The following is a 27,154-nucleotide window of genomic DNA, read 5'->3' on the forward strand; positions in this document are numbered from 1 at the left end:
GCTCCAAGAAGCTCCCTGTTCACACCAAAATTGAATAAGTTTTTAATTTTCCTAGGATAAATGCTTTACAGATTGTTGCAAGCTTTGTTTAATTTCCAGGGTTCTTAGAAAACTGATTCTAACCACTGTAACTTCTCATTACTTTTGAGGAGAGTGTTTGCATAGACCTTTATTTCACTGACATCATGTTTCTTTCTTCTAACCATTGCGTTGTATTCCATTGCATGACCTTCATATCATTTCATTGTTTTCATAATATACCTTCCCAATATATTTATATGGAAAGATGTTGAATCTTCAGAAATTTCAGAATAGCGCGAGCACCCACACACCCTTCACCTAGCTAGATTCACCGGGTGCTAGCATCGGCCACCTGTTCTTCCTTCCTCTGAACCATCTGAGACCTGGGTGCAGAGGTCACGGCAGCTTTACCCTCAAAGACAAGTATCTCTCAAGAGCCCTGACACTTTCCTTTATGACCTTATAATGATCACAGTCAGGCTACTGAACATTGCTACAAAGCTGTAATCTATATGCCACGTTCAAATCCCCCAGGGAACTGAGAATGCCTGAAAACACAGGCATGTCTCTGTCAAGAGCTGGAACGCCAGGCAGAATCGTGCCGAGCGTCGTCTCCGGCCAGCGCTGGGGGAGGCAGCCACAGGCCTGCGTGCTGCCGTCACGTGTGAGGAGTTTCCGAGGGTACGAGACGCCTCATCTGCAGGGGAGCGGTTCACTGTGTCACTTTTCTCATTTTAGCAGGTGAGATTACCTAAATGTTCCTCCTTTAAGAAAAGATTAAATGAAGCAACAATTCTGCCAAATTTCAGAAACAAATCAAAACCAAACAGAATAAAACCTTCCCCCCAAATTTCCTTCTGGAGTGTCCTGATAAGTCTTCCTGAGGGTACATGTCAAACAATACCTTGAAGGCGGTGTGATGTGCTAACACACCCATGGCAAGGCATGTACCACACACACACACACACCCTTTCTGATGTCACATAACTGCAATGGCAGGGCAGTGTCTCATTTCTAGTGCATCAGTCTCAGAGACGAGTCCTCTGAAAGACGCCTTTGTTACCTCATGACTGAGCAAAGGTGAACTCACAATGTAGTAAATGTCAGCTCATGCCAACTCATCCACCAGTTACAATTTTTTTAACATAATTTCCTAATGCAGCAGGTCCCCAGATAACGTTACGGTCAATGTCATTTTGTTATAAGGTTGATGAAATGCTGTGGGAACTTAACTCTTGTTTGAATCGATTAGCCTATGGTAAAAGGGGTTTCACTGGACACTGTTTCACTTAAAGTCACAGAACCTCTTGAGGACATTAAGTGAGGACTTACTGCACACAGCTCCAAGCAAATGTCCACCTCAGCCAGCATTCCTCAGGGTGCGAGCCACGGGCCACCCACATCAACATGTGGAACTCATCCTGAGTGCTGGATCCCAGGAACGTGCATTTTCAAAAGCGTCCCAGGTTATACAAAGCACATTTATATTTGAGAACCACTGAGCGAGGCTTTAACCTGAGATTAACTGAAGCTTTATGGGAAAAACTCTGTGGAATAAGAATCAGCTTTGCAAACTGATATGTACTGTTTTCTGTAGCAATGGCTTTTACATATTTTGACCAAAGCTCTTACAAAGGAATATGTTATATATTATGACACAGAACACACACACAAACAGAAATTAAAAATTCATGAAACAATATTTATCCTTACATACTTGTGATGCATTCTGATATATTTTATCCACTGTACCTCAATTTTTAAAAACACTGAACAGAACTCCCTGAATCTATTTCACAATCCTCTAATGAATCACAAACTACAGTTTGCAAAACACTGTAATCAACTGAGAAGCAAAGCTCAACTGAGGGAGCACGAACCAAGTGAGTAAAACATCACACGTAGTCATCAAGTGGGATTTTTAAGAGATATTCTTAAAATATATACATTTAGCTGGATTTAGAACAGTTTAATCATGATACTGATATCCAAATGAGAGAAATTTCATTTAGCCTGATTTCAAATCTTATTACTGTCAACTAACAATTAACAATTAAGGGTTTTAGGATGGAGTACATTGGAGTAAAAATTGGGTGCGATTTTAAGACTGGGAGTCCTGGTAAATTCACACACGAGGCTGAGGACCTGGCCCTCCCACGTGTCAGAGACAGCAGCCTGAGTAAGAACCTCGCTAAGGCTCAGTTGTTTTTATCTATGAAATGGGGCCAGTAACGGCCCCTATCTTGTAAGGTTGCTGTGAATATTAAGTAAGATCACCTACACAAATAATGACGATTATTATTCAAAGCTAAGATGCATTTGAACAGGAGTTATACCATCTTAAAAGAATGAAAAAATGATTAAATGAAGCTCCTTATATAACTTTTCACTTAGATTACCATGTGTACAAATTTACTGTAAGCTGGTATTATCTTTCTCTCGATAAACACTGAACAGTTTCCGAAGAAGGCACTTCATTAAGTGCTGGAGTTACAAAGAAGCATGTGATATGGCACCTGATTAAGCAGCTTGTCACCCAGTTAGGGCAACAGGAAGAAATGTAAACACCAAATCATATGCTGAGTGCCAAGTGTAACAGGTGCTTAAAGGGACTATAGTTCAGAACACAGCGGACTGGAGGTCAGAAAGAGCCCCAGAGGTGTGGCCCCAGGAGGGGATGGAAGGGTGGGGGGTTTGAGTAAGTAGAAAGGAGGGTGGAGAAAACGTCGAGTGGGAGAGAATAGTGGGAGCGAACACAAGGGGGGCCAGCTATGCCCCCAGTGTGGCCGGGCACCGTGAGTCACCAGGACAGAGTGAGAGGTAAGAGCCAGTTTGGGCGCCAGGCCTGGGCCATGGGAATTTGACTCAGGCTGGCTGCAGAGGGCGCAACATTCCTAGGAGAGGTGGCCCGATCAAAGCAATACAATGGAGGGGGCAGGACATGTCCCAAGGCAGCAGGGACATCAACCCTGCAAATGTCACTAGTTAACAGAATGAGGACACCAATGCAAAAGATGGGGTTCCAGTAAATTTTGTCAGCGTTCCTACAGTGCCTCTTTAAAGCACTGATCTCTGGCACAAAGTTACCCACACGAAGTTTTAAGTAAAGATCCCTATCCTCAAGTGATATAACTTTTCTTGTTCAGATTCTGTTCACTCTTTGCTTATAACCCAACCTCTGATTGAGAAGTCAGCTTGCTGGGTAATTGATGTGGTAAAGCATGCCTCGGTAATGAGCCCTTAAGCACTCTAGTCACTACAAAGGGTATTTCCCGTAACCATGACTAAACCGGCTACTCATCCACCAGCGTAAATTTGGCTGCATGTATCTATCAGCAAATGTCTGGTCCTTTAATGTCGTGGGAACGCACCAGACCCAATGGGACTGAGCTTCTCGATCCTGGCTGCACGTTAGGGACACCTGGATAGCAAGCTACTCAAAAACCTCAGAAGGGGAAGCTGGCGGCCGTCAAGGCCTCCCTCAGACAGCCCCTGGGGTGGACCGCCACTTTCTCAGGCAATGGCTTTCCATTCTGGCTGCATGTTTGAATCACCTGGGAAACCTTAAAAGGATCGGTGCCCAGGGATGGACACTTCCAGAGATGACAGAAACTCTCCACTATGCAGAGGACGTGAGTTCTAACAGCTCATGCTCCTCATTCCTAAGCAGAGATGAAAAGGATATCGCAATGCATCACAGTTGAGAGGTTTCTATTTCGCTTACATTTAGGATATTCCACTATTTTATTCTTTGATTTCCCTTCAACAGAGGCCATCGCTTTAAGCTGTTACTAGTTTTAAACTCTTAAGTGCTAACTGATTTAGAACAGAGGTCAGCAAACTTTCTCTGTGAAGGACAGGTAGAGAGTCTAGGCTGTGAGTCTCACAGTCTCTGTCCCCACCCCTGAACTCTGCAGGAGTGCCACAAAGCCCATAAGTGACGTGCAAACCGATGAGCGTGCCTGCACTCCAATAGAAACTTCTCCACCAAAAGAAGTGGACAAAATTTCGCTAGTGGAGTGCCTCAGAATGTTCGGATGATTATAATTAGCATTCTGATCTTATGCCCAATGATACAAAATTAGTACCAAAGCATGAAAATAAATACCAAAAGTGCGCTCAATCTTGGAATCTTATCCTTTGACTATCACCTTACTACTATTTACCAGAAATTCAACAGAAGCCCTGGTTTTATATCTAGACCATATGTACCTGTACAGACTCTCTCTGCCACTGAGGACTAGTGACCGCCCTCCAAGCTTCCCTTATAGAGGGGCTACTGCCCCCACACCCCCAACCTCGATCACTCAACCAGAATTCTGCAGACCTCCTTGGCAAACCCCAGGGGACTGTGGCAGTGCTGTCCCAGCTTCCTCGCTAGTAGAAAATGCCATAGATATTTATTAAATAAATGCTTGTATGTTTGTTGTGGCAGGGAAACACCCATCCCTGCTGGCTCTGGATGCATTGTTTTCCCCACGCAACTGGGGAAATGGGGTATAAACATACAACCCTAAGTCTAACCTTTTGGTGAAGTAATTTCTGTTCAACTGGGTAGATTTAATTAAGGATCCTGCCATCACTTCTGACATTCTCCGATCTCTCAAAATGCATAGCAAATGAAAGTCAGAGGGGCAGGCCATCTGCTGAGTGGATCTCACTCTCAGCCTTACAAGCTGTGGCTGAGACGGAGCCACCGCACAGCTGTGCCCGTCCCAACTCCCGCTCTGGCATTGAGGCCCCACCTCTGCAGCGCTGAGAGTGAAGACATGCAGTGATGCGGAAGCCCAGAGAGAAGCCTGTTCCCTACCCTGGCGCTCAGGGCAGTTTATCTCAAAGTCACTATCGACACCGTGCACAGTGAGGACCAGTGTCAGGCAGGCGATCTCCTGGGGAATGAGGGAGCAGAATTCTCCCTACACACGGTCAGCAACAAGCCAGTCTCGTAGCTGACCTACAGTGTTAAGGGAAACAAAAAAACAAACTAAAGCAGGAGTTTCAGCCGGGGATGTGTCTGAGCTCAGGCGCCATGACGCCGGGTCACGGCTCCACATCGTACTTACTTGGAAGTGTTTTCAAGTATTCCCTTGACCTCGTTCATGTCTTCTTTCCCAAAGTAAACAACGGTGAGATGAATCCTCCCATCCTGCTGGATGCACGTCTCCCTAGAAAACAGAACACATGTGTGTCTGGACCTGTTTTCCCAACGACGGGAAAGGCCCAAACAAATACCTGTTTGGTAAAGTGCACAGGAGTTTGAAGTCAACTGAGTGACTTGTCAGGAGGGCCGAGATGGGGCATTTCTGGCCAGCTACCACAATTACCTGTATTTGTATTTATCTCACCAGGAAACAATGAAATTTAAGTGAGCGAACCTAGTAAATGAAAACCCACATGTCCAATCTGCCGTAGGCTGCACCCATCGGGACCACCCAGGGTCACGAGATGGCACTGACCCTGCCTTCTCTGCCGTTAGAAGTCTAGGACGTGAAGAACACACACACTCTACTTTCCAGATGAGCAAGCTAAAGTCCAGAGAGGGGAAGACTAGAATCCTTGTCTGTGACGTTTCTCTTGTGTGCCAAGCCCTCTTAAAGACTGGGTGCGTGAAGGTAAAGAGACATTCTTTCTTGTAAGAGTGTAGAAATCTTTGGTGACACCCTGGGGGTGGCTGTCCAAAGGCATGATAAAGCAGAAGCACAGGTGCTGTCTGTCACCCTCCCCAGGCAGATGTAGTTACCTTCACTACACCCCCATGTCCCCTCTCCCCGTGACTGCAATTGTCCCAGGCTCCTGGCACTTCATGCGGCAGGGTCCCGACAGCCCTCTCAGGGCCAGGTCTCTGGCTCTGGATTGGTCTACACCTGCTTTCCCCAGCAAAGCGGACGTTAATTAGCCATGTCCTGTGCTCTCACCGGTAACCCCCAGCTAGCGTGGAACGATCCGCTGCTGTGTGTGTACTATGTGTGTACATGTATATGCAGATGTGCGTGTGAGTGTATGTGTGTAAATATACATGTAATAAACATGTGTTTATGTATGTGGGCCTATGTATAAATATGCATATGTATGTGTGTGCATAATTTTAATAGGTGTTTTCTGGAAGCATGTTAATGGAAAGATTCTACTGGTGAGATGACATTTTGTGATACTTTGATATTTTGCATGTCCTTCCATTTTATTGCTTTTGTCACTGTGTTGCCTACTTTCCTTAGCCCCCAAACAACGATCCACACCGTAGCTTTCCAGAAAGCCCTGAGCTCTAATTGCAGGGGCCAGTTTATTCAAGGCACTTTACAATGAAATAAAAAAGGAGTGATTGTCTAGCCAGGATGGCTGGGAGAAGTCCAAAGAAACAGATGATTTAGTTCCTGACCTCAAAAAACTTATAGAAGAAATAATATGAGCTCAAAGAAAATAAGGACACCTCATGGCACTGATAAAAATTAAAGAGAATTCTGAAAGCACAGGAAATTCGGTGGGCGAGGGCCTTGAAAGGTGGAAAGGATTTGAAAAGGCAGAGGGGAGAACAGAGAGAGTCCGGGTGGAAGAAATATGAGGGGAGATTATATTGACTCTGGGCAAAGGGCATGCAGGGCTCCCCCTGCTCACAGGCTTGGTTCTGAGAATTCTGTTTATTTCCTGCTGAAGAAAGGTAAGGGCTGCCTCTGAAATTCAGACTGATGGCAGAGCTCTTAAAAGCAGACAAGGGACCAATAACAAATGCCTGGGATGTGACAATGTGCTTCAAACTTAGAGCTCCCTCAGAGCCCCAGTCCCTGCAGACTCAATCGTCACCTGCGAACAATAAAATTCTCTGTGCATAAACGATCCCTTTTGCACACTTGCCAGGTAGAAGAAAAGAATATACACAGCACCAGGCTCCAGAAAAACTGCTTTGAATGGTGTGTGCAATTACAAAAAATCCACCCCAGAATCATTAGAGGTGTTACCCACTGAGCCTGAATTAAAAAAGTATTCTTGTTTTCTTTTCTGGGAACATCTTTGCTGGCATTTTAAAATCCATTCAAAGCACTTCCTGTTTTCAAGCAATAAAGCAGATACATTGGACCTTGACTCTGCATTCACCAGCTGAGGCCTCCCCAAAAGCAAAACAGAATTTGCTCAGAGGTCCACTCCAGGGTTCCATTCCATTCATTCATTTCTTCCTTCCTTCATTCAACAAACAATAACCAAACAAACAACATACCATGTGCCAAATACTCTACCAGAGGAGCTTAAAAAATAAGACATTTCTGCCCTTGAGAATTTCTCCATATTATGCATGACTGAAACTGTCTGTAAAGCAATAAACAAATACTCAATGAGAAATTGAGCGTAGTACTACGGAAACATCACTCTCTGTCTGAATGGTCTTGTAATGTTTGTATTTTTCCAAAGAGTTCTCCCTAGACTTTAGCCCAACGATGTGAATGAGAAAGAGTGTGTATGTGGGTTACCATGTACATGATGCTGTCTGTGTTTTGCTCTGAATATTTGTACCTGGACACAGTCTGCCTGGATCCCTCAAGCTAACTTTGTTATGGAAAGCATTATTCTAGTGTAGCATCAGATTTAAAAAGAATAAGAATGTATGGTCTCTGTTGGGGAGCCAACCATCCAGTTTGCCTGGGACTCTCCTTTAGCCCTAAAATCCACATCCCTGGAAACTCCTCGGTCCCATGCAAACAGGACAACTGGTCATCCTCCCTGTCTCAGAGATTTCACAGTGTATTGGAAGACATGGACAGTTGAAGCGCTATCATACAAGGCAGGATGGAATAACTTCAGGGACAGTACAGTGGTCTACAAAGGGTGTTTGCCTTTGAAAAGATAATGCTTTCAATAAATTAATTTCAAATAGTGATAACTGCAAACCATGTATCAAAATGTGGAGAAGAGCAAAAGTCTTGCTACCAATAAATGACCAATGAAAGGGACATACTTTTCTGCCTTAAACGTCACAAAAAGGAGACCAAGAAGAGAAACGGAAGATTCTGTTTCAGCTGCATGCAGCTCCCAGAGGAGCCAGAGAAGCAGGGCTGGGAGAAGGCAGCCCCGGGGAATGGCTGGTCTGGGGAGAGACAGGAGCCCCAGCTCCCACTGCAGCGTCTCGGCACAGGAAGAGCCACAGCGGACATTTGGTCTCCCCACGCCACACAAAAAGTTGAGAGGGAAGAAAGAACTATCCTAATTATGCTGTGTGAAGTGACCCCTGCAAAAGAGGTAGACTTGGCAGAACCAAAGGACAAAAGACCATCACATTGAGTCAAGATCTGTCCTGAGAGCAGGAAGAGGAGAAGGGATGAGAGATGCTAACAACCCGATGAAGCATCTTAGACATGTCTTCCTTTGACACACGTGAACCTCTAAGGGAGCCAAAACCTTACCATTTCTCCTCTTTTTGACTTGTGGGAGCTTTCAAAAGAGCTGCTGAAGACTACAGTAAATGAGATGAGAAGGAAGCAGATGGGGCTGATTCTCTCTGACGTTCCAGGCCTCAGCCCTTACCTGAGGACCTCTTCTAAGAGCCGAATAAGCCACCCCTCAGGGAAAAGATCCCTCTGCTATTAAGCAGAGTGAGCTGGTGCCACTCACAGGTCCATCCCAGGACTCGGAAGAGCCACAGGAATTGGGAACCTCCAACAGAGGCTGCACAAAGCCTCAGCCAAGTGCCTGCTCCCCTCTCCTTGTTCTCTCAAACTACAAATGAAGTAAGTAGAGCAGTGAATACCCTGTCCTCCGAATACAGCTAGGAGTGGGAGGCAAACAGTTCTCGGTCAAGACACAGAGGCAGCCAAGAAGAATCCACCCATAAGTCAGAGCAAATGGTCTGGGTGGCCTCTGTGTGCCATAAGAAGAGGGATGAAGACAAACATCACAGCTACCATGTTTCAAGAATAACAACCAAATTAAAGGAAGAAAGAGAAAGAGAATTAAGAACACAATAGTGTTCAAAAACCCAATGAGAAACCTAGTCTGAAAGAAAATACAACTCCAATAGAAGAAAATGTCCTACAAATGGTTCACACTTTCTTAATAAAATGTGAATTCAATTTTAAAAAGTTCAAAGAAGAGCACCAACTGGAGTAGCTCAGTTGACTCGGCATCGTCCAGCAAACCAGAAGGTCACTGGTTCGATTCCTGGTCAGGGCACATGCCTGGGTTGCAGGTTTGGTCCCCAGTCAGGGTACACACAAGAAACAACTCATCAATATTTCTCTCTCACATGGATGTTTCTCTCCCTCTCCTCTCCCTCCCTTCCCCTATCTGTATAATAAAAATTAAATAAAATTTAAAATGTTCAAAGAGGCCCTGGCTGGTGTAGCTCAGTGGATTGAGCATGGGCCTGCGAACCAAAAGGTCACGGGTTCGATTCCTAGTCAGGGCGCATGCCTGGGTTGTGGGCCAGATCACCAGTACAGAATACTTGAGAGGCAACCACACACTGATTTTTCTCTCCCTCTCTTTCTCCCTCCCTTCCCTTTTCTCTACAAGTATATAAATAAAATCTTTTTAAAAAATGTTCAAAGAAAAAATGACAAAAACAACAGATTATGCCTCACAGGCACACTCTATGCTTAGAAAATATATTGATAAACAAAACAAACGGAAGTAATAATTTAAAATACTGGGGTACAGAATAGATATATCTGAAAATCAAATTCCTCACATAAAAGAAAGGCTTATGTGAAAGCAGATAAAAGACAAAGGCATTAAAAATAGAGAGAAGCTAAAAAAATTGAGAAGACCTGAGAATATACAATTGTGTCTACGAAGCAGAGAATCCAACAACAATAACAACAACAAAAACAGGAGAAGTACTCAAAATTAGAACAGCAAAAATAGTTCCCTAAAATGAAAATATCCATGAAGCAAAAAATGGTAACTGAATTACAGGAAAATCTGAGACTGAACCATAGGCACTGAGATGAGATATATCCTGATTAAGTTATTACTACACGATTGGAGACAAAAGAAGGAATTCTTTGGGCATGAAGGTAAGCATAAGTCCCTTACAGGAGAGACAAACTAGAGCTGTCTGAGCACTTCTCCATGGTACCAGTAGGTGCCAGAAGAATGTCTGTCTGCAAACTCCCGAGGAAAGGAAGTGTCCCCCAAGAATTTCAAGTCCAGCCAAGTTATACTTAAACTATCAAGATGATAAGTAGACCTTCTATTCTCAAGAACTTATGATTCAGCCCTCGCTGGTGTGGCTCAGAGGATTGAGTGCCAGCATTGCGAACCAAAGCGTCGCCAGTTCAATTCCCAGTCAGGGCACCTGCCTGGGTTGCAGGCGAGGTCACCAGTAGTGGGCATGCAACAGGCAACCACACATTGACGTTTCTCTACCTCTCTTTCTCCCTCCATTTCCCTCTCTCTAAAAACAAACAAACAAACAAACAAACAAACAAATAAATAAAATCTTTTAAAAAAGGAACTTATGATTCTTCTTGAAAAAATTTCTTGACCATGAAATATAGCCAACCAAGGCCTCAGAAATGAAGAAGCTATTGTCAGAGGGCTGATAACAAATACACTAAATCCACTTAAGTGTAGGAATTGTGGTTATAATACAGGCTGCAATGTTTGCAAACCCTGACAAGGTACAAATGAAAAATTAGAAAACAGGACATAGGAGAGGGAGAAAGCAAAACTGTGCTAATTCCCTCTTCTTATTGTAACTTTCCAATCAATCCAGTCTAAAACTAAAATGTGTGGTAAAAACATACATAATAATTCCAACTTTCTGTCTTACAAAATCACCATTTTAACTTTAGAGGTATCTCTTAGGAAGCAGTATTTCTTATAGTTGAGAAACATTTTCTTAAAGATCAGCAATTTGTCCTGTTATACTTCAGATTCTCTTCTATAAATTTAAGTAAGGTAAAATTCAATTCTTTAACTGAAAGTAGAATATATAGTATATCTCATGTTGTATTAAAGTATCCCTAGCCAGTTTTTATATCTGCAAATATACAAAGAAAGGTACCTAGAACAGTATTCAAATTATTATTTAAAATGATTAATTTTGGGAGGCAGGGTCAGAAGTGAATTTTTAAAGAACTTAACCCTTGTTGTGTTCTCTTTGCTTAAACACCTTATAATAGCCATGTATCACTTTTAAAAACTAAAAAGTCGTGTTTAAATTATAAAAGCCAAAAAATCCTGTCATTGAATTTTTAAACAAAACACACAGTAACTATATAAACATTTATAAAAGAGAGAGAATCCAAAAGAAGAAAATAAATTACCCATCATTCCATCTTCAGTGCCTAGCAGTTAATAATTTCCAGTCTTAGGATGGAAGGGACTTCATAAAGACAACATCAAATATTTAATAAATAGCCCCTTATATTTTCTCCCAATACTTTTTATGGTCATATTAATTGCATTTAAACATTTAATTGACCAGAGTTGACTTTGGGTTTTGGTGTGAAGTAAGAATTAATTTTTTTCTGTGTTTACCTAGCAGTGCTAAAGCCATGCCCTGAACAATCCATTCTCTGATGGCTAATCTGAAGTGCCACCTTTACCCACGTAGAATTAAACAGCCTCAGGTTTGAGTACCATCTCTCATCTCATTTTTTTCAGAAGCCTCAATACCCTCAGAAACGCTGGACCACAGAGCAAACTCCCCACTCAGGTTTCTGCTCACGTGTCCCCTGCCCTGGGAAGCCCTTCTTGAGCCCCACTGTCCCCTGTGGCTATCTCCGCTGTCGCTTCCAGCTTCGTGTGAGTAGACTGACCTCCGTGAAGGCAGGCACCGCATCTCCAGCCCGTCTTCTCGGCCCTATGTTGGGTGGAGTGTCCGGCACACACACAGGCCTCCCCAGAGCAGGGGGCATCTCAAGGTAACAGTGAAGATACAGTCCCTGGGACGTGTGTTTGTTTTTAAAACATTAACTAGAAGTACATTTCACTTTACCATCTCAATATCAGTGACTTGTGAGCCACTTACTTTTACTTTTTTCAACAATATTTCCCTTCTAGGTTTATTTCCATTGTTAATTACTTGCAATCCTCATGACACTAAGGCAGTATGTATCTTACATATACATGCCAGTCATGGATGTCTTGCTATTTCAAGCCCCGGAGTCCTACCCAGAGGACTTGGCCCTCCCCTGAGCAGACATTCCTTTAGCGCAAGCACCACCTTACCAAGGCCGGCACACTCAGAGACTGGTGGGCTATATGCTGAAGCACGTCTCAGGGCCCTTAATCCGGCCAGCTCTGGGCAGCTTCCCAGCTAAAGGAACTGGTCCTCGAAATGGGCACATCAGCTGCTGGGAGTAATGATTTGACTCACCACCTAGTGTGAGGCACAGGTTCAGCCCTTCTAAGGACATGATGCTTAATCAACCAGCAGTGCTCTGCCATTCCAAAGAAAACACAGAGACAGAACATAGAAACACCACGGAAAGGCTGAGAGAGGCCAAAGCTACAGGGACACTTCAGTACTGGAGCTGGAAGAACACAGCCAAGGGTCAAGTGATGGTGGCCACAGGGATGTTCTACAAACTGGGAACAAGCGGAAAGATCGTACCCTCAGACCGTATGATATCACAGAAAAGACAAAGAGAGTTATGATAGCTTTCTCCGAGTATTTGCAAGCCTACGATGTTTAAGAGGAAATGGATTTCTTCAGTTATTTCTTCAGAGGCCAGCACCGGGGCCCACTGGGTGAAATTACAGGGAGGCGGACTTCAGGTTCCAATAAACGTGAGCTTTCCACCTGGAGCTGGTCAACGCAGAGGAAGCGTACCTTGTGAAGCAGGTAGTTACCTGGGACACACACAGATTGCATAGAAAAACTGCCCGTCAGCATGCTATCAACGGGTTCTGCACTAAGGGAGGGTTAGACCAAATGATCTCCAAAGGTCTCTTCTAAGACTACTGGATTCTGACCTTAAAATTTAATTTGAAAGTTACTCTTCAAATGTAAAAATTACAAAAAGAGTGCATTCATTATCCAGAATTTTAGCAAGTATGAACCATACCCTTATACTCAGCATTACTGGCTTTTAATAATGTGAATTTAATGATAAAAGATGAAAAATGAATTTGATCTTCCAAGATTTATAATCGGACACATAGGACTTCCTATCTTTAAAACAAGCTGACTGAGTAAGTTAGCTGATTAACCTGGACCAGTAAGTGAATGTTAGTCACTCCAGCTTATAAAATCCAACATTGCGCAAGACCTTAAGAGACGCACATGTGAAAACTGCACTCCTGCATCTGAAAATAAAGCCCCACTTAGTCTTCTTGAGTAGCTACAGAAATGAGCACCTGGAAACTTCTTGGCATGATTCTAAATTTAGTCTCTGGAGAGACATAGGTTAGAATAAAAAATAGATTCTGATTCACTCCACTCCAGCCGCTGCTAGAGTGGGACAGCAAACAAAGCCAGCCTGCGGCAGAGCAAGCTTGGCCTCTAGCACAAGTCCACAGCCACGAGGCGCTCGCCTTTGAGAGTCTGGGCGGGGGCCCACTCTGCTGATGGAATAGCATGGGCCCTGCTGCCCCAAACCTGAGGCCACAGTCAGGTTGGAACTGCACACAGCAGGCAGGAGGCCATCTTTGCAGATCCTGATGAAAACCCAGTGCTTCCTACTTTCCCCTCCTGAAGGTAAATCTGCTTATCTGGAAGCTTTTATAATTGCTTTAAGGGAAAGGCAAACACAAACGATAACACTGAAGTGAAGAAAACAGAAGTGAACAAGAAGAGAAAGAAGCCTTTGTGCTTGGCAGGGGAAATGAGGGAGATGACGGGAAATGATATCAGCATTTAACGCGCACCACATGGAGGAAGATAAACAGGTGCAAACAAACCAACCTGAAATTCTGCATGAACTGTCGGAACTTGTCCACCCTCCTTGCCAGGGGCACGATCACATTGATAAGTGTGTTGGCCATGTTGAGTTTTTCTTTTTTTACTTTCATGATAGGGCCAAACGGTCGAAACAAGACCAGTCGTCTGAATTCGTGCTTGTGGTCCCCTTTGAACGTGAGCTCATACAAAGTGCCTTTATCCCTTTCCGTGCGGTAGATCCCTGTTAACAGAAACACAGGAAAAATTTCTTATCACTGAGATCTAGCACAAAATGACTTTAAAAAAACAAATTAAAAAAAAATAAAATCTCTACATCCAATAATTATTTAAAAGACTCAAAATGCTCCCACTTTAAAAAATCCCCAAAGACATCAAAATACCATTAGTTTAAAATCAAAGTTATGAAGACTTCATAAAAACAGGGTAAGTGTGTAATGTTGGGTATGAAACTATATTTAGCAGCATTAAAGAGAGGACTGTAAGGAAATATGTCAAAATAAGACTGGCTATGTTGTCGAGTGGGGTTATGTATTTTTTCCTTTTCTGCCACTATCTGCATTTTCTGCAATAAGATTAGATAAATGATCATGTTTATTTAATTCAATTACTGCACTAATATTATCTCTTACAAATTATAGCCATTTCAGATGAACTGACCATAGTGATCTATTCAAGGTAACTTGGAGTGGCTCAGGGTCCGTCCTACGGGTCATAGGGCCCTCTGGAAGCTTCTGGAAGCATTAAAACAGAAAACACTTAAAATGCCCGGCATCATGAGAGCCACACATCTTAATTTCAGGTTGTCCTTCCTGCCTCTGGGAAGCAGCCGAGCTCAGTGCTCCACTGCAACTGTTTATGGACCACCCCCCAAAACTGTGTTCTGCCCCGTGTCACTGTTACTGAAACCCCACACAGTCTCCCTTCTCAGGCTGAAGACGTGACCCAGAATCTCGGCTCAGCTCCCCGGGTGAGCCTCCCAAAGGCCAGGCCCAGCAGAACTTCCCTGTGTAATGGGTGCCCGACCCCTGGCGCCTACACCCCACTGCCTTGCCAGTCATGGGTATCGTGGGCATTTTCCCTATAGTAAAAAAATAAATAAATAAAGGTAAAATTCAACAAATCACCAAGTAAGCTTTCTCATCTGTTATCTTTGGTTTGCCATGTTTTCTCTTTCATGCCCGCAATAGCTAGAAAGCACGCCCTAGTCTCTGAGTAGCCGCACAAGCACCTTTCCAGGGAACTGTCAGCCAGGGTCATTACAGTTCTCAGGGCCTCTCCCAAACCGCTTCTCTTTTCTTCCTCACTCTCCCCCCTCTTTTCTTCAGTGGGAACTACAGGTTTCCTTCCCAAACTGCCCAGTCCTCACCTCTGTCCTTTGCCTGATAAGAGCCTTTCAAACTATAACCTGTTTTATGGCCACTTTGATCCTTTTGAGCTTGGATCCCCTTCAGGTGTGACACAGAGGACTTCGGGATTTTTATAGTGCCATTTCTCACAGCTGTCCCACACCTGCCTGGAAACACAAAGTGTGCAATCCCCAGGCAGTGACAGTTGAGCGCAGGTGACCGGAGGGACTGACGCAGAGTTACAAGGACTGAGTCCTCTTCTGAAGCCTTTGTCACTTCCTTGGGTGACAGGGAAGTCAGGGAAGCTGAGAGAAGTTTGCTGAACTCATGTTGAAACAGAATTCAGAGCCCCTGCCGGGGCCATTCATGGGAGAGAGGAGGAGGTTCATTTCTTCGGAAGCTCAAAGGATCTCTGTGACAATGTGAACTGGTTTTCTTCAAAGGCTGTTAATTCTCTCAGGCAACTAGTAACTCATTAAGGAATCAGGCTCTTCCCACACCGCTAACATGTCTACACAGCTGGATAGGCCACCAACTCCAGGGCCCAAGTAGGATTGGGCTGAGTCAGAAGGGAGTTGCATTCGGTAACAGCATGTCGGCGCCACGCAACAGGCCTGCCGGGGTCGGTGGCTGAGTCTTGTCAAGCTCCCGCTGTTCACGTCAGCAAGTGTACCCTCTCCACACAGCAATAAATGTGGGAAAGGCTGCTGACAGTTTAATGTGCAGATAAAAATGTATGTGGGCCAGGGATTGTTTTTTTTTTTAACTAAGTCATTTTCTTTTTCAGCACCAGAATAAGAATCATTAATTTTTTAAATCTAAATCCACAGATTTGAAAATACAGGTAGAGATATATACAAACTCGTCTCAGGAGATGAACATCTATTTATAAAGAACCCAGAGAATGAAATGTCTTATTAATAAGGATTCTTAGAACCACATCAGATGGCTGCCTGTGCGGAGCGTGCACACCCCGCCCGGAGTGACAGGCAGCAGGCGCGTTAGCGGTGTCCAGGGAGGCCAGTGCACCCAGGCCAACTCACAGCCACCGTCCCACCTGCTTTCTCACTGTCTTCTGCATCCTCTGCCCCGAAACAGTTATTACATCAACACTATTGCATTTCCCCATACTCTGCCTAATCAAATTAATTATGGCTTATAAATCTAATTGTAGATTCCTTTAGTCTACCTATTTTAAATAAGTTATTTAAAACTCTCTTGCAACCTATGTCCACGGAAACCCACACCCAGCCATCGGCTCCTTACACCCAGAGGCACGCACTCCTACACGGGCACACATGCAGCACTCTCAGGCTCCTTGTGACACCAAGGACAGCACCTAACTGGACCCTTGTGCCTTCTAGAAATCTTTATTGGTGGAAACACAAAGGGACTGAGAGAGACGGGGACAGAAACATTCTGAGGCAGGAATGGTTTTAACCAATAAGCTGGCATGCACAGTGGCCAATGCAAACTGGTCACATAAACACCTTCCTTGTGATATTTTATAGGATAGCGTCATTTTCATGCACTATGCAAACTGAAGATCAAACTAAGAATTTGGGAGCTCGCTTAAATTTTGGTTTAGACACCCTAACTGGCATCCTCTTTTCCCTTCGTTCTCTCCATGCTTACTTTGAGTTTGGTGTTGCTGCTCCCTGCATAAGTATCCTAATGCTCACCTTACCCTACTCCGGGCAGCTGAGCCCTAGAATGGCCAGCTAGGTGGGGACACCTCCCGGTTTCCAAGAGACAGTTCCACGGCCTGCCGAAAATGTTTACACCTTCAGCAGACAAGGAGCTAACCAGATGCCCCCTCTCTGCACCCTGACTTCAATGTAGGACCTCAGAAATCATGAAGTCAGGCCCTGGCCGGTATGGCTCAATGGTTGGAGCGTCATCTCATAAACTGAGAAACATTGCTTGCAGGTTCGATTCCCAGTCAGGACACGTGACTAGGTTGCAGGTTTGAACCTTAGTCAAGGCATGTGTGAGAGCCAACCAATTGATGTTTCTCTCTCACATCAATGTTTCTCTCCCTTTCTTCCCCTCTCTCTAAAATCAACAAGCATGTCCTCGGGTGAGGATGAAAAAATGAAGAAGAAATCATGAGATTAAGGAGGTACCACTCCTTACGCTCACATCCTCGCCCTCACTCAACCTGACCGTACACAGGCTGTGGCCAGTGCTGCGCTGCTGAGCCCAGAAGTGTCTCCACTTTCATCCCTGCCCCTGCCACCCTCCTACATGGAGCCTTGGTCTGCCCGCAGGACTGCTGCCATCTGCTGCACACCCATGTTCCACGCCCAGGCCCCAGTACATCCTGCACATGCCCTTTGACTCTTAGCCCTCCTATGGCACCACTACCATCCTGCTTTCCCCGTAGCTCAGGAGCCCTCACCAGCTTCCCAAACCCTAGAGAATAAAGTACCAACACCATGGCCAGCTTTAAAGACCCCCCATATTGGGCCCCCACCTACTGTCCTAACGGCAGGTCTTGCCCCTGCCTCATGTAAAAATCGGGGCTCCAGTCAAGCTGGTCGATACTGAGCACATACAACCACTCTCCCCCAGGAGAAACTGGAAGCCTCCTACAGTGCTGGTGGGAATGTAGAATGGAAAACAGTTGGGCGGTTCCTCAGAAAGATAAACACAGAATTGTCACATGATCCAGCAATCCCACTTCTGGGTAAGTACCCAGAAGCAATGAGAACAGAGGCTCGAACAGATACTTGTGCACACATGTCCACAGGAGCATCTTCCCAGCAGCCAAGGGATGGAAACAAACCCAACTTCCATCAACAGATACACGGATAAACAAGACATGCTATATGCATACAATGGAATATTAGTCTTTAAAGGAATGAAATTCTGATACACTTACAACACGATGAACCTTGAAAACACAAGTGACGTGAAATAAACCGATCACAAAAGGATAAATATTGCAGGATTCCCCTTACGTGAGGTACTTAGAATAGTCAAGCTCATAGAGACAGACAGTAGATTAGTGGTTATCAGGGGCTGGGCGGGGCGGGGGGTGGGGCAGCAGAGCAGGGAATGGGGAATTAGTGTTTAAAGGGCACAGAGTTCCTGCCTGACATGATGAAAAAGTTCTGGAAATGGCACTGGTGATGCTTATATAACAACGTACATGTACATAATGCCATGAAGCTATACACTTAAAAATGATGAAAATGGTAAGTTGTATGTTATGTGTGTTTTACCACCGTCACTGCTCTCCTCTGACGAGGCTTTGCACTTTCTCCAGCCGCACTCTCCCAGCAGTCCACCCTCCCCCTTGCACCCTCCCCAGTTGGACCCTCCTCCTCTGGGAAGACTCCCCGCGAGTCTCAGCCCCGAGTGATCACTCAATCCTCCAGGCACTTGAGTCTAAGGGCTTTCCCACTCTTCTTGACTGAACCACCTTTTTGGCCCAGGAGAGCATGAAAGGACAGCATCTAGTCCAGCCTTTCCACTTTACAGATGAGCACACCAAGGCCCCGAGAAGCTGTGCTTTGCCTGCGTTCACCACATGCATTCATGACTGGTGGGAACAGACCCCTGCACGTGGGTTCACACCCTAGAGGCCACTTTTCATATGTGACTTGAATAACTCAGAGTGCAGAAAAGCAGGAACGTAAAAACCGAAAGTCCAAATCAACAGTCGCAAGTCTGTAGTAAAGTCTTAGTTCGCTTCACTTACCCACAGATAATCCACATCCACCCTCAGGGCTGTCCTTTTCCTTTAGTAACAATAGAGACAGTTGCTAAACAACCATCAACTGAATTCACAGTCTATTACACATTCAAAGCAGTGCATTTCGAAAGGAGGTGTTTTCATGAACAAGTATCGCTAAGAAGAAAAGGAAGGGTACACAGGAACGGAAGATCTATAACGGGCAGAAATGCTGACAGTAGTCAACAGTGACAGGTCACCTCCTGGCAGCGGGCGAGGAGGCAGACCATCACTCTAAAAAGAAATTTAAATGTCTGCGGTCATTTAATATAAAGAGAAAACACTCCACCCATGTAAATTGCCTCTGAGCTATCACGTACCTACTTACTCTGTTCCTGCAAGAGGAAGAGCACATTATTCTGACTCTGTTCAAGAAGCGAAACTCGGAAATACTTGAGAGAGGTTTTACTCCAAGATGATGCTTCGGTTATCTAGAAAATTCTGAGTAGATAGACTATCTCAGTCCCAGGCCACACGAGGTGAACAAGGCACCAGCACGGTGCCATCTGTAGTCAGATCTATTTTCCTAGAGAAAGTAGCTGATATTTGACATTTGTGCAAAGAGGTCCTAAGACTGCCAGATGCTCAGATACTGTAGCATGAATACTCTCTCCCTAAAACAAACAAACAAACAAACAAACAAACAAAAACCAATAAGAAGTGACCACTTAAAGCTTTTCCTCATCTGCAGGGTCACAGAAATGCCTGTGGGCGCCTTGCTCCCTCCGGCACCGCAGGGCGTCTGTGCAGAGCAGCTTCTGGACAGATTCTGATTCAAGTTTATCACCGTTTTCCACTTCTACTAAACGTGTCTTTCATTTGATAAGAAGCAGTTGCACAGACTGATGTCCACTGCAACAATTCATAAAAGGCTTTTCCTGTTTCTATTTATTGCATTTGGTGTGTACTCGTGTCACAGATCCAAGCAAATTCAACACCTGGCTCTTAGTCAGAAATTTCTAAGAACCTCACTTACTCAGAGCTCCTCCTTACTTCACCACTAGTACTAACATCTTTCTACAGCCATGTTTCCCCCCACAAAACTGAAACCTACCTATCACTCCATGAAACTGGTCGGTATCTGACAGTAGGTAGGGAGCAAACTGATTGCTGTGTGGTGGCGAGCTGGGCTCCTCACCAGGTGACCCACCAGCCTCACACGGTTCATATTCACCTGACATGGCTATTTTTATCTTTATCGATCTTCCCTATAGCTGTTATTTACCATGGACTGTGGTCTGTATTAGATATAAAGGTGAGCATGACAAAAATCACCGTGCTTTCAGAATTCACATTCTAGAGAAGGCAGGCAGGTAAACAGAACAGGCGAAAATAACAGGAGAAGCATCTGTGAGAGTCTGTCCACAGTGTAAGGGAAGAGAAAGGAGGGCATCTCCACCTGCTGGAGGGTGGGGGCAGTTTGATGCTAAGGATATTTCAGCAGAACTGAAGACTGACTGCGTGTTTGCCATGGCTACAAAATCAGAGGGCATTCTGCGGAAGATAACAGCATAAGCAAATATATTGAGTAAACAGAACAAGCAGAAACCAACTTGTTATGTTTGGTAAACTTCAGCAAGGCTGGGATGCAAGCAGTAGGAGTGGAAGAGAGGTGGGCGATGAGGCTGGCCAATCAGCCTGGGCCACCAATGCGGCGGGTCATCCTCACAGCTTTGGAGCTCAGAAGCACGCTAGGTCTTTAACAGGAATGAGACGAGAGACCGTTCCACTGTTCCCATCTCACAGCAGTGTGGAGTGTGAATGGATGATGGGGAATGAGACCAGAGAGCAACAAGGGAAGAACCACAACCATTCAGCAAGAAACAGCAAGGCCAGAAAGGTGATGAGCAGCAGAAATAGCAGGGGAGAAGTAGGTTAGGACTGGGATGGCAGGAGAGGGGAGGAGAAGGCAGTGCGACTCTGGTCGCAGGTGAGAACAGGGACATGAGTTCAGCTCTGGATGTACTGACTTGAGGAGCTCCATGGGGGGGTCTGATGAGCAGCGGACAGGCCTTTTTCAGACAGAGGTAGGTGTCCCAGCACATCAGGTGCAGCTGTGAGTGTGGGTTAGGTCACACAGGAAGTCTGCGGAATGAGAAGAGGGAGCCGAGGACGCAGGCCTGGGTAGCCCAACCGTGCAGGTGCAGAGTGCACAGGCCCATGGAAGAGACGGAGAGGTCGGTGGCAATGAGAGAAGTGCAGAGAGCGGCAGGGCGGAGCAGCAGGGAGGCCACCCCGCAGGGGAGGAAGGGGCACTCCACAGTGCAGCTGTTACATCAAGGTTAAGCACGCTGAGGACAAAATGGGACCCTGGATGGCAAGCAGGAGATCACTGGTGACCTTATCAGTAATGGTTTCAGGTGAGTGACCTGGCTTCAGGGATGAAGCCAGATCTCAAAGTTGAGGAAGTAGGAGTACTTTTCTTTGAACTTGACTCAACAAGTTTATTCCTGCCTCAGGACATTTGCTTTGCCCATTCCTTGCCCTCTCCCTGGGATGCTTTCCCCCCAGGGTCCCAGCATGACCGACCCTTCTCCCCTTTTAGGTCTCTACCCGAATGCCACCTCCTCAAAGAGGCCTTCCTGGTTTCACTCTCCAAAGCGCACCCCCCCCCCCAGTCTCTCTGTCACCTCTTTCACAGGACTCTGTTTTCACTGCACATTATCCGACTGTGTTTACTTACCCACCTATTGATTACTGTTCCTTCCACTAGAGAGTCAGCTCTATGGAAACCTAATGGATGTCTGCTGCAGAGAACAGAAGGGCGGGAGGGAAGTGAGGCGCTTGGGTAAGCCAGGAATGAATGCCGTGGAGTGGCAGCCAGAGGAACTTACAGAGCTAACGGTGCCTTCTTTTTAAGGACTGGGGGGAGGGGAGGAACAACTCCAAATGAAACAACTCCAAAGGGGAGGAAGGAACAAACAGAAATGGATAGCAAGGCTACAGGATGGAATGAGGAAACGAGAGGTGGGAGGCATCCGCTACCCGGGGAAGGCCTGGGTCATGGACAGAGAAGGGTAAGGAGGAGAGTGGGGTGTGGACGGCCCAGGTTTGGGGCAAGGAGCCAAAGGAACTGGAGCGAACAAACATCAGTAATTTCTCAGTGAAGGACGGGGAAGGCAACACTGGGAGTGAGCCGACTGGGGTGCGGCACAGACTCTGAGCGGAGTGATGTGGGGCTGGGACGGTGATGGGGAGATTGGGAGACAGAGCTGGGTGAGGACGTGGAAAGGGGTAACAAAACAGGACAAGTGGGAGGCGGGGCTGGAGATGCTGATTTTGCACCTTCACCATCCGCACGTCCATTCAGTGACCCTCCCAGTGGCGTGGAGGATGGGGAAAGGGGGAGAAAAGATGGGGGGCTCACTGATCTAGGACTGGGCACCGCAGGACAAGGGTGAAGGGCACGGAAGTCAGGCACTGGGAAGAAAGTGGCTGAAGGAAAACACCGTGGGGTCCAGGAGAGGGAGGGGGAGAGGCAGGGTCAACGGACGTGAAATGGGTCGAAGTGGGAATAAACAACGAAGAGACTGCAGTCTGAAGTACTAACAGAATGCGTGGGAAGAAAAGGATTTCTGAGGATGTTTAAGTTTAAGGAAAAAGCGGGGCTCTTCCGGATATGAACAGGCCCGGGGTACAGCTGCACTGGAAATCGGGCCTCTGCACTTCCTCTCCCTCCAGGCGTGCGCGTTGGCCGAGCAGCCAAGGTGCTGCTCAGGACTCTGAGCAGATACACAGATCTCTTTTCACCCCAAGTTCCTATTCCTCAAGGGCTGTTAGCTTCTTAGGAAGAAATGGCAGCTCCACCTCTTTCCATAACCTTACTTTAAGAAACCGAATGCGAAAATGTACACAGCCCACCTGGACTAACTGGAGTTTCAGAGGCTAAATCACAGCGGTGTGGGGGCTAAGGTGGTGCAGAGTCCTGCAGGGATTCCAGAACAAACATCCGAGGAAGGGAAGTCAGAACGGCCACTATCAGGGTAGCTTCCGAACAGCTGCGGCGCTTCCTCTCAAAACACCGGGAGACGGTGTGTCCAGGATGTGGTTGAAAAGCAGAACTTTTAAGATAGAGGCGGTGGCAATGAGCAAGGTCAAAGAGCAAGGAACGTGCATCCCCACCATTGTCTCTGGCTAACCATTGGGTTGTCTGTGCCCAGCTGTCCCTAAGATAGGGGACAAACAGCCTAACTGTGTTTGCGTCACCTGAGTGTGTCTCAAACCATGTTCACAACTGTCATCTTCATTCTAAAAAGTCTCCAAAGCGGTAGGCCATCTACCCGTTCCCTTTCACAGATGGTGAACTGGGGCCTTGCCAGAAGTTAAATAAGTAACTTGTTCAAGGTTACAAATGATAAACTCACAGAGAGACGGCAAAATGACTGAACTTAAGAGTGTGGGACGGTGAAGCTCTTTAAAGGTTAATCAACTTTACAATCAAAGGAATGTTTACAACTCTTCTTTCCTTTCTGTTCTTTTTTTCTTTCTGAGGCTGACTTTTGAAGACAGAAACCATCAATAAAGACACTTCAAAAAGCTAATCAACTTTTGAGGTATACCAGAAAAGTCAGTCTTAAAATTTGCCTTTGAAGATTAAGATAATACATGATTGATTGAATCACTGACATCAGTGTCCTCAACTTTGAAAAGTGGGATTAATAATAACGCACGCAGGAAGTAAATTAATACACGTAGACGTGCAGGCCTGTAATGGGAGGGACTCGGTGATGTCAGCAATAACAACTGTCACTATAGGACTATTTTGTCACGCTGCTTGGCCCCATCAGCCGTGTCATGCACTGCTGCTATCGGTCACACAGGTCAGCTCAGGGATGAGCCCCTCTTGCTGGGCTGCACACTGACATTAAATATGCCTGGAAGCTGAACCTCATCACTTATTTTTTTGCTTGTCACTGTGGATCCAGAGATGGCAGGATTCTCAATATTCTGGTAAAAAAAAAAAGCCTGGTGATATACAAATTAGCATTTATAATATTTGAATCTAGGTAACTTTTTAGCAATATCGCAATAGGATTTTTTAGCTGTTGCTTGAGAAACCCATTTCTAATGTATAAGATCAACAGGAATTTTCCAATTGTTGACCTCATAGCCCTGTATCAGGTACCACAACATTTTAACTCTCTACACGGCCCCTCATACCAGTCAGCACGACTCTCACCACCTTGCACCTGCAGCCCCCACCCCCAGTCAGTAACATAGTTAGAATGGCCTCCTTCCTGATGCTGGACACTCCCAGCCTCTTGGCTGCTCCTGCTGCCTCTGATGCTTGACCAACACCTGTGCCAGAGGCTCAGATCTAGCCCTGACTTGGCCCCTGACTTTGTACCACCTGAAACAAAATACTGAATGACTCTGGGTCCTATGTTCTAGTCTTAAAAATCAAGTACACATTGGATGCATCAAGGAAAAGAACAACTTGCATCACTTAAAGGCATTTATTTTATTTGAGTAACTCATCTAATTAGTCAGTGGTGAGAATTCACTTCAATAAGTCAGATGAAGACAAATTCCACAGGATTTCACATATAGGTGGAATCTGAAGAACAAAATGAACGACACAGAAACAGACCCACAGATACAGAGAACAGACTGATGGTTGCCAGAGGGGAGTGGGGCTGGGGGTTGGGCGAGAAAGGTGAACAGACCAAGATGTACAGATTGGGAGTTACGGCATCCTTATGGCCACGTGCCACCGTGTAGGCATTTGGTTTTGTTTGCACACTGGTTTGTGGGTTTTCTTTTATTTTGGGGGCAAATCGCAATAGCTAAAAATATAACTATCCTAAGCTGTAAAAAGTATGTTCCAACCACTGTAAAGTTCTGAAGAAAACCCCCTGGTTTTTTCAGCTTTCAATGGGAAAAATGAATCCTGTGTTCCTCTTTCCTCCAGGTCCTAGAAACGCAGACTCGGACATGGACACGCACCTGCACTTGGCCGCCACGGGAAAACACGGCACACAGGAGGGCGCAGAGACCGTTTCTCCTTTGGAGTGAAAAGCACACTAGAAAACAAACTTAATACCGGCTACTGGGAGCTATGAGGCTTTTCAGCCCAACAGGAACATACTTCTTAATAGAATAACCTACCTTAGAATCATGCAGAAACCCTGTGAGGCGGTGAATCATAACACAACCCCTTAGGTAATGAAGCAAAGGAAAGTTCTTAGAGAGACAGTCTGACCCAGGAGGAAGAGCGACCTGAATTTTCACGCCATTCAACCAAAAACTTGCTCTGTGACTTTGGACAAAGTTCTCAAAGCTTCAGTTTTCCCAGCTGTGTAACACAGGCACTAAACATAATGACTCACTGTGTCCACAAAATAACAATAAGCCAGAAGAAACACAATTGCAATCTTAGGATTAAGAGAGCTACTGCCTCTACAAAACTCCTGCAGTAACTTCAGTAACATATCAAAAGAGTGATGTTGTACAACTAAAGCATAACTTCCATAGGATATCAAAATAATGTGGTCTATCAGACATGCAGTTTTCATGATAGTTTAACATAAGGAATTTTCTTTCAACTCAGAGGGGATTATAACAATAGGTAATATTTAACCTATTTAGGTAGTAACTCCCTAGATACTGTTTTTGTCAAGTAAGTCATGACCTCCCAAGTTCTTTGACAATGTTCCCACCAAGGGAAGAGGTCTACATCCCCTAAGGTTGAATCTGAGTGGGCTTGTGACTGCTTTGCCTACAGGAGGACAGCTGAGCGATATGGCTTCCCCCGTTTGCTGGAACATTCTCTCTGGGAGCCCAGGATGCCCTGTGAGAAGTGCAGCTACCCTGAGACCACCATGCTGTGAAGGAGCGCCACCCCAGGGGCAGGCCACGCCCAGGCATGCCCATTAGCAGTCCGGAGCCTCCTGTCATCACAGCCCAGCTGCAGATCTGTGAGGAAACAGGCATTCAGATGATTCTAGACCCCAGCTGTCCAGTCAGCCGCAGCCTTCCAACATTCCCAGACGAGGCCCCAGACATGCTGGAACAGGGACAAGCCAACCCCACTGTGTCCTTTCTGAATTCTGGGCCATCAGCATATAACAATGGTGATCTTGAGCCACTAAATTCTGGGATGATTTGTAATGCAGCAGTAATAACTGGGGCACATGTAACTGGTAATGACATGCAAATATGTAAATATGCCATACTACTCAGTAACAGTAGACACAAACACCCGCTATCAGTTTTTGTGCTCGAGGCATTATTGGCATCCTCTTATGGCACGCTCATTAGAAATGTGCCAGAACATAAGGCCATCCAACTTCCACATGGAGCCGGACAAGGAGAATTCCCCAACCAGGACTAAACTTTTTGAGTTCTAGACAAGATGGAAGCATAGGTAGAAACGTTTTGCTTCCTTGCACAACCAAAAGAAGGATAACAACGAATTTAAACACAAAAAGACAACCAGAACTGCCAGAAAATCAAACTGTGTGGAAATCCGACAACCAAAGAGTTAGAGAAACATTCATCCAGTCTGGTAGGAGGGGCTGAGATGGGCAGCTGGGGCAGAGAGGATGCACAGCAACGCCGTGGACTGGACAGTCCCACATTTGGGTGCAGATAAGCCAGGAGGAACAACTGGGGAGCAAGACAGACCACAAAACCCAGGGTTCCAATGCAGGAAACTAAAGACTCAACACCTCTGGTTGTAAAATCCTGTGGGGGTTTTGACAGGGGGAGAATCTCCCTGTCTCACAGGAGAGTTCATTGGAGAGACCCACAGGGCCCTAGAACATACACAAACCCACCCATGTGGAAATCAGCACCTCAAAGGGCCCAATCCACTTGTGGGAAGTGAGGGAAGTGACGGGCAGTGGGGCGAGAGCCAAGCAAGCTGCATTGTTTCCTGTCTGACCCCTCCCCTACAGATAACACTGCACCGCAGCCAAGAGGGTTGCTCCACCCTGGTAAATATCTAAGGTTCCACCCCTTACTAGGTAACAGGTGAGCCAACACAAAGAAATACGGCCCAAATGAAAGAACGGAAAAAACTCCAGAAAAAAAAACTAAGCAACAAGGAAGTAGAAGACAACCTATCAGATGCAAGTTCAAAACACTGGTAATCATTATGCTCACAGAATTGACTGAGCTCAATTGCAAAATAAAGGAACAAATGAAGGATACCCAAAATGAAATAAAGGAAAATGTACAGGGAACTAACAGTGATGAGAAGGAAACTGG

At 45.5% G+C, this 27,154-nt stretch overlaps 1 protein-coding gene across 3 annotated transcripts in view; it reads right to left on the reverse strand.

Moving 5' to 3' along the window:
- Positions 1-27,154, reverse strand: part of CSGALNACT1 (chondroitin sulfate N-acetylgalactosaminyltransferase 1) — a 250,336-nt gene that overhangs the window by 23,829 nt on the left and 199,353 nt on the right. For all 3 annotated transcript variants that reach the window (XM_036011519.1, XM_036011521.1, XM_036011520.1), the window contains 2 exons: positions 13,862-14,078; positions 5,085-5,186 (listed from right to left, as the gene is read on the reverse strand). In XM_036011519.1, coding sequence (XP_035867412.1) covers positions 5,085-5,186; positions 13,862-14,078 — 319 coding nt within the window. The remainder of the gene's footprint in view (positions 1-5,084; positions 5,187-13,861; positions 14,079-27,154) is intronic.

This window comes from Phyllostomus discolor, chromosome 11, assembly GCF_004126475.2.
Source record: "Phyllostomus discolor isolate MPI-MPIP mPhyDis1 chromosome 11, mPhyDis1.pri.v3, whole genome shotgun sequence".
NCBI classification, from domain to species: domain Eukaryota; kingdom Metazoa; phylum Chordata; class Mammalia; order Chiroptera; family Phyllostomidae; genus Phyllostomus; species Phyllostomus discolor.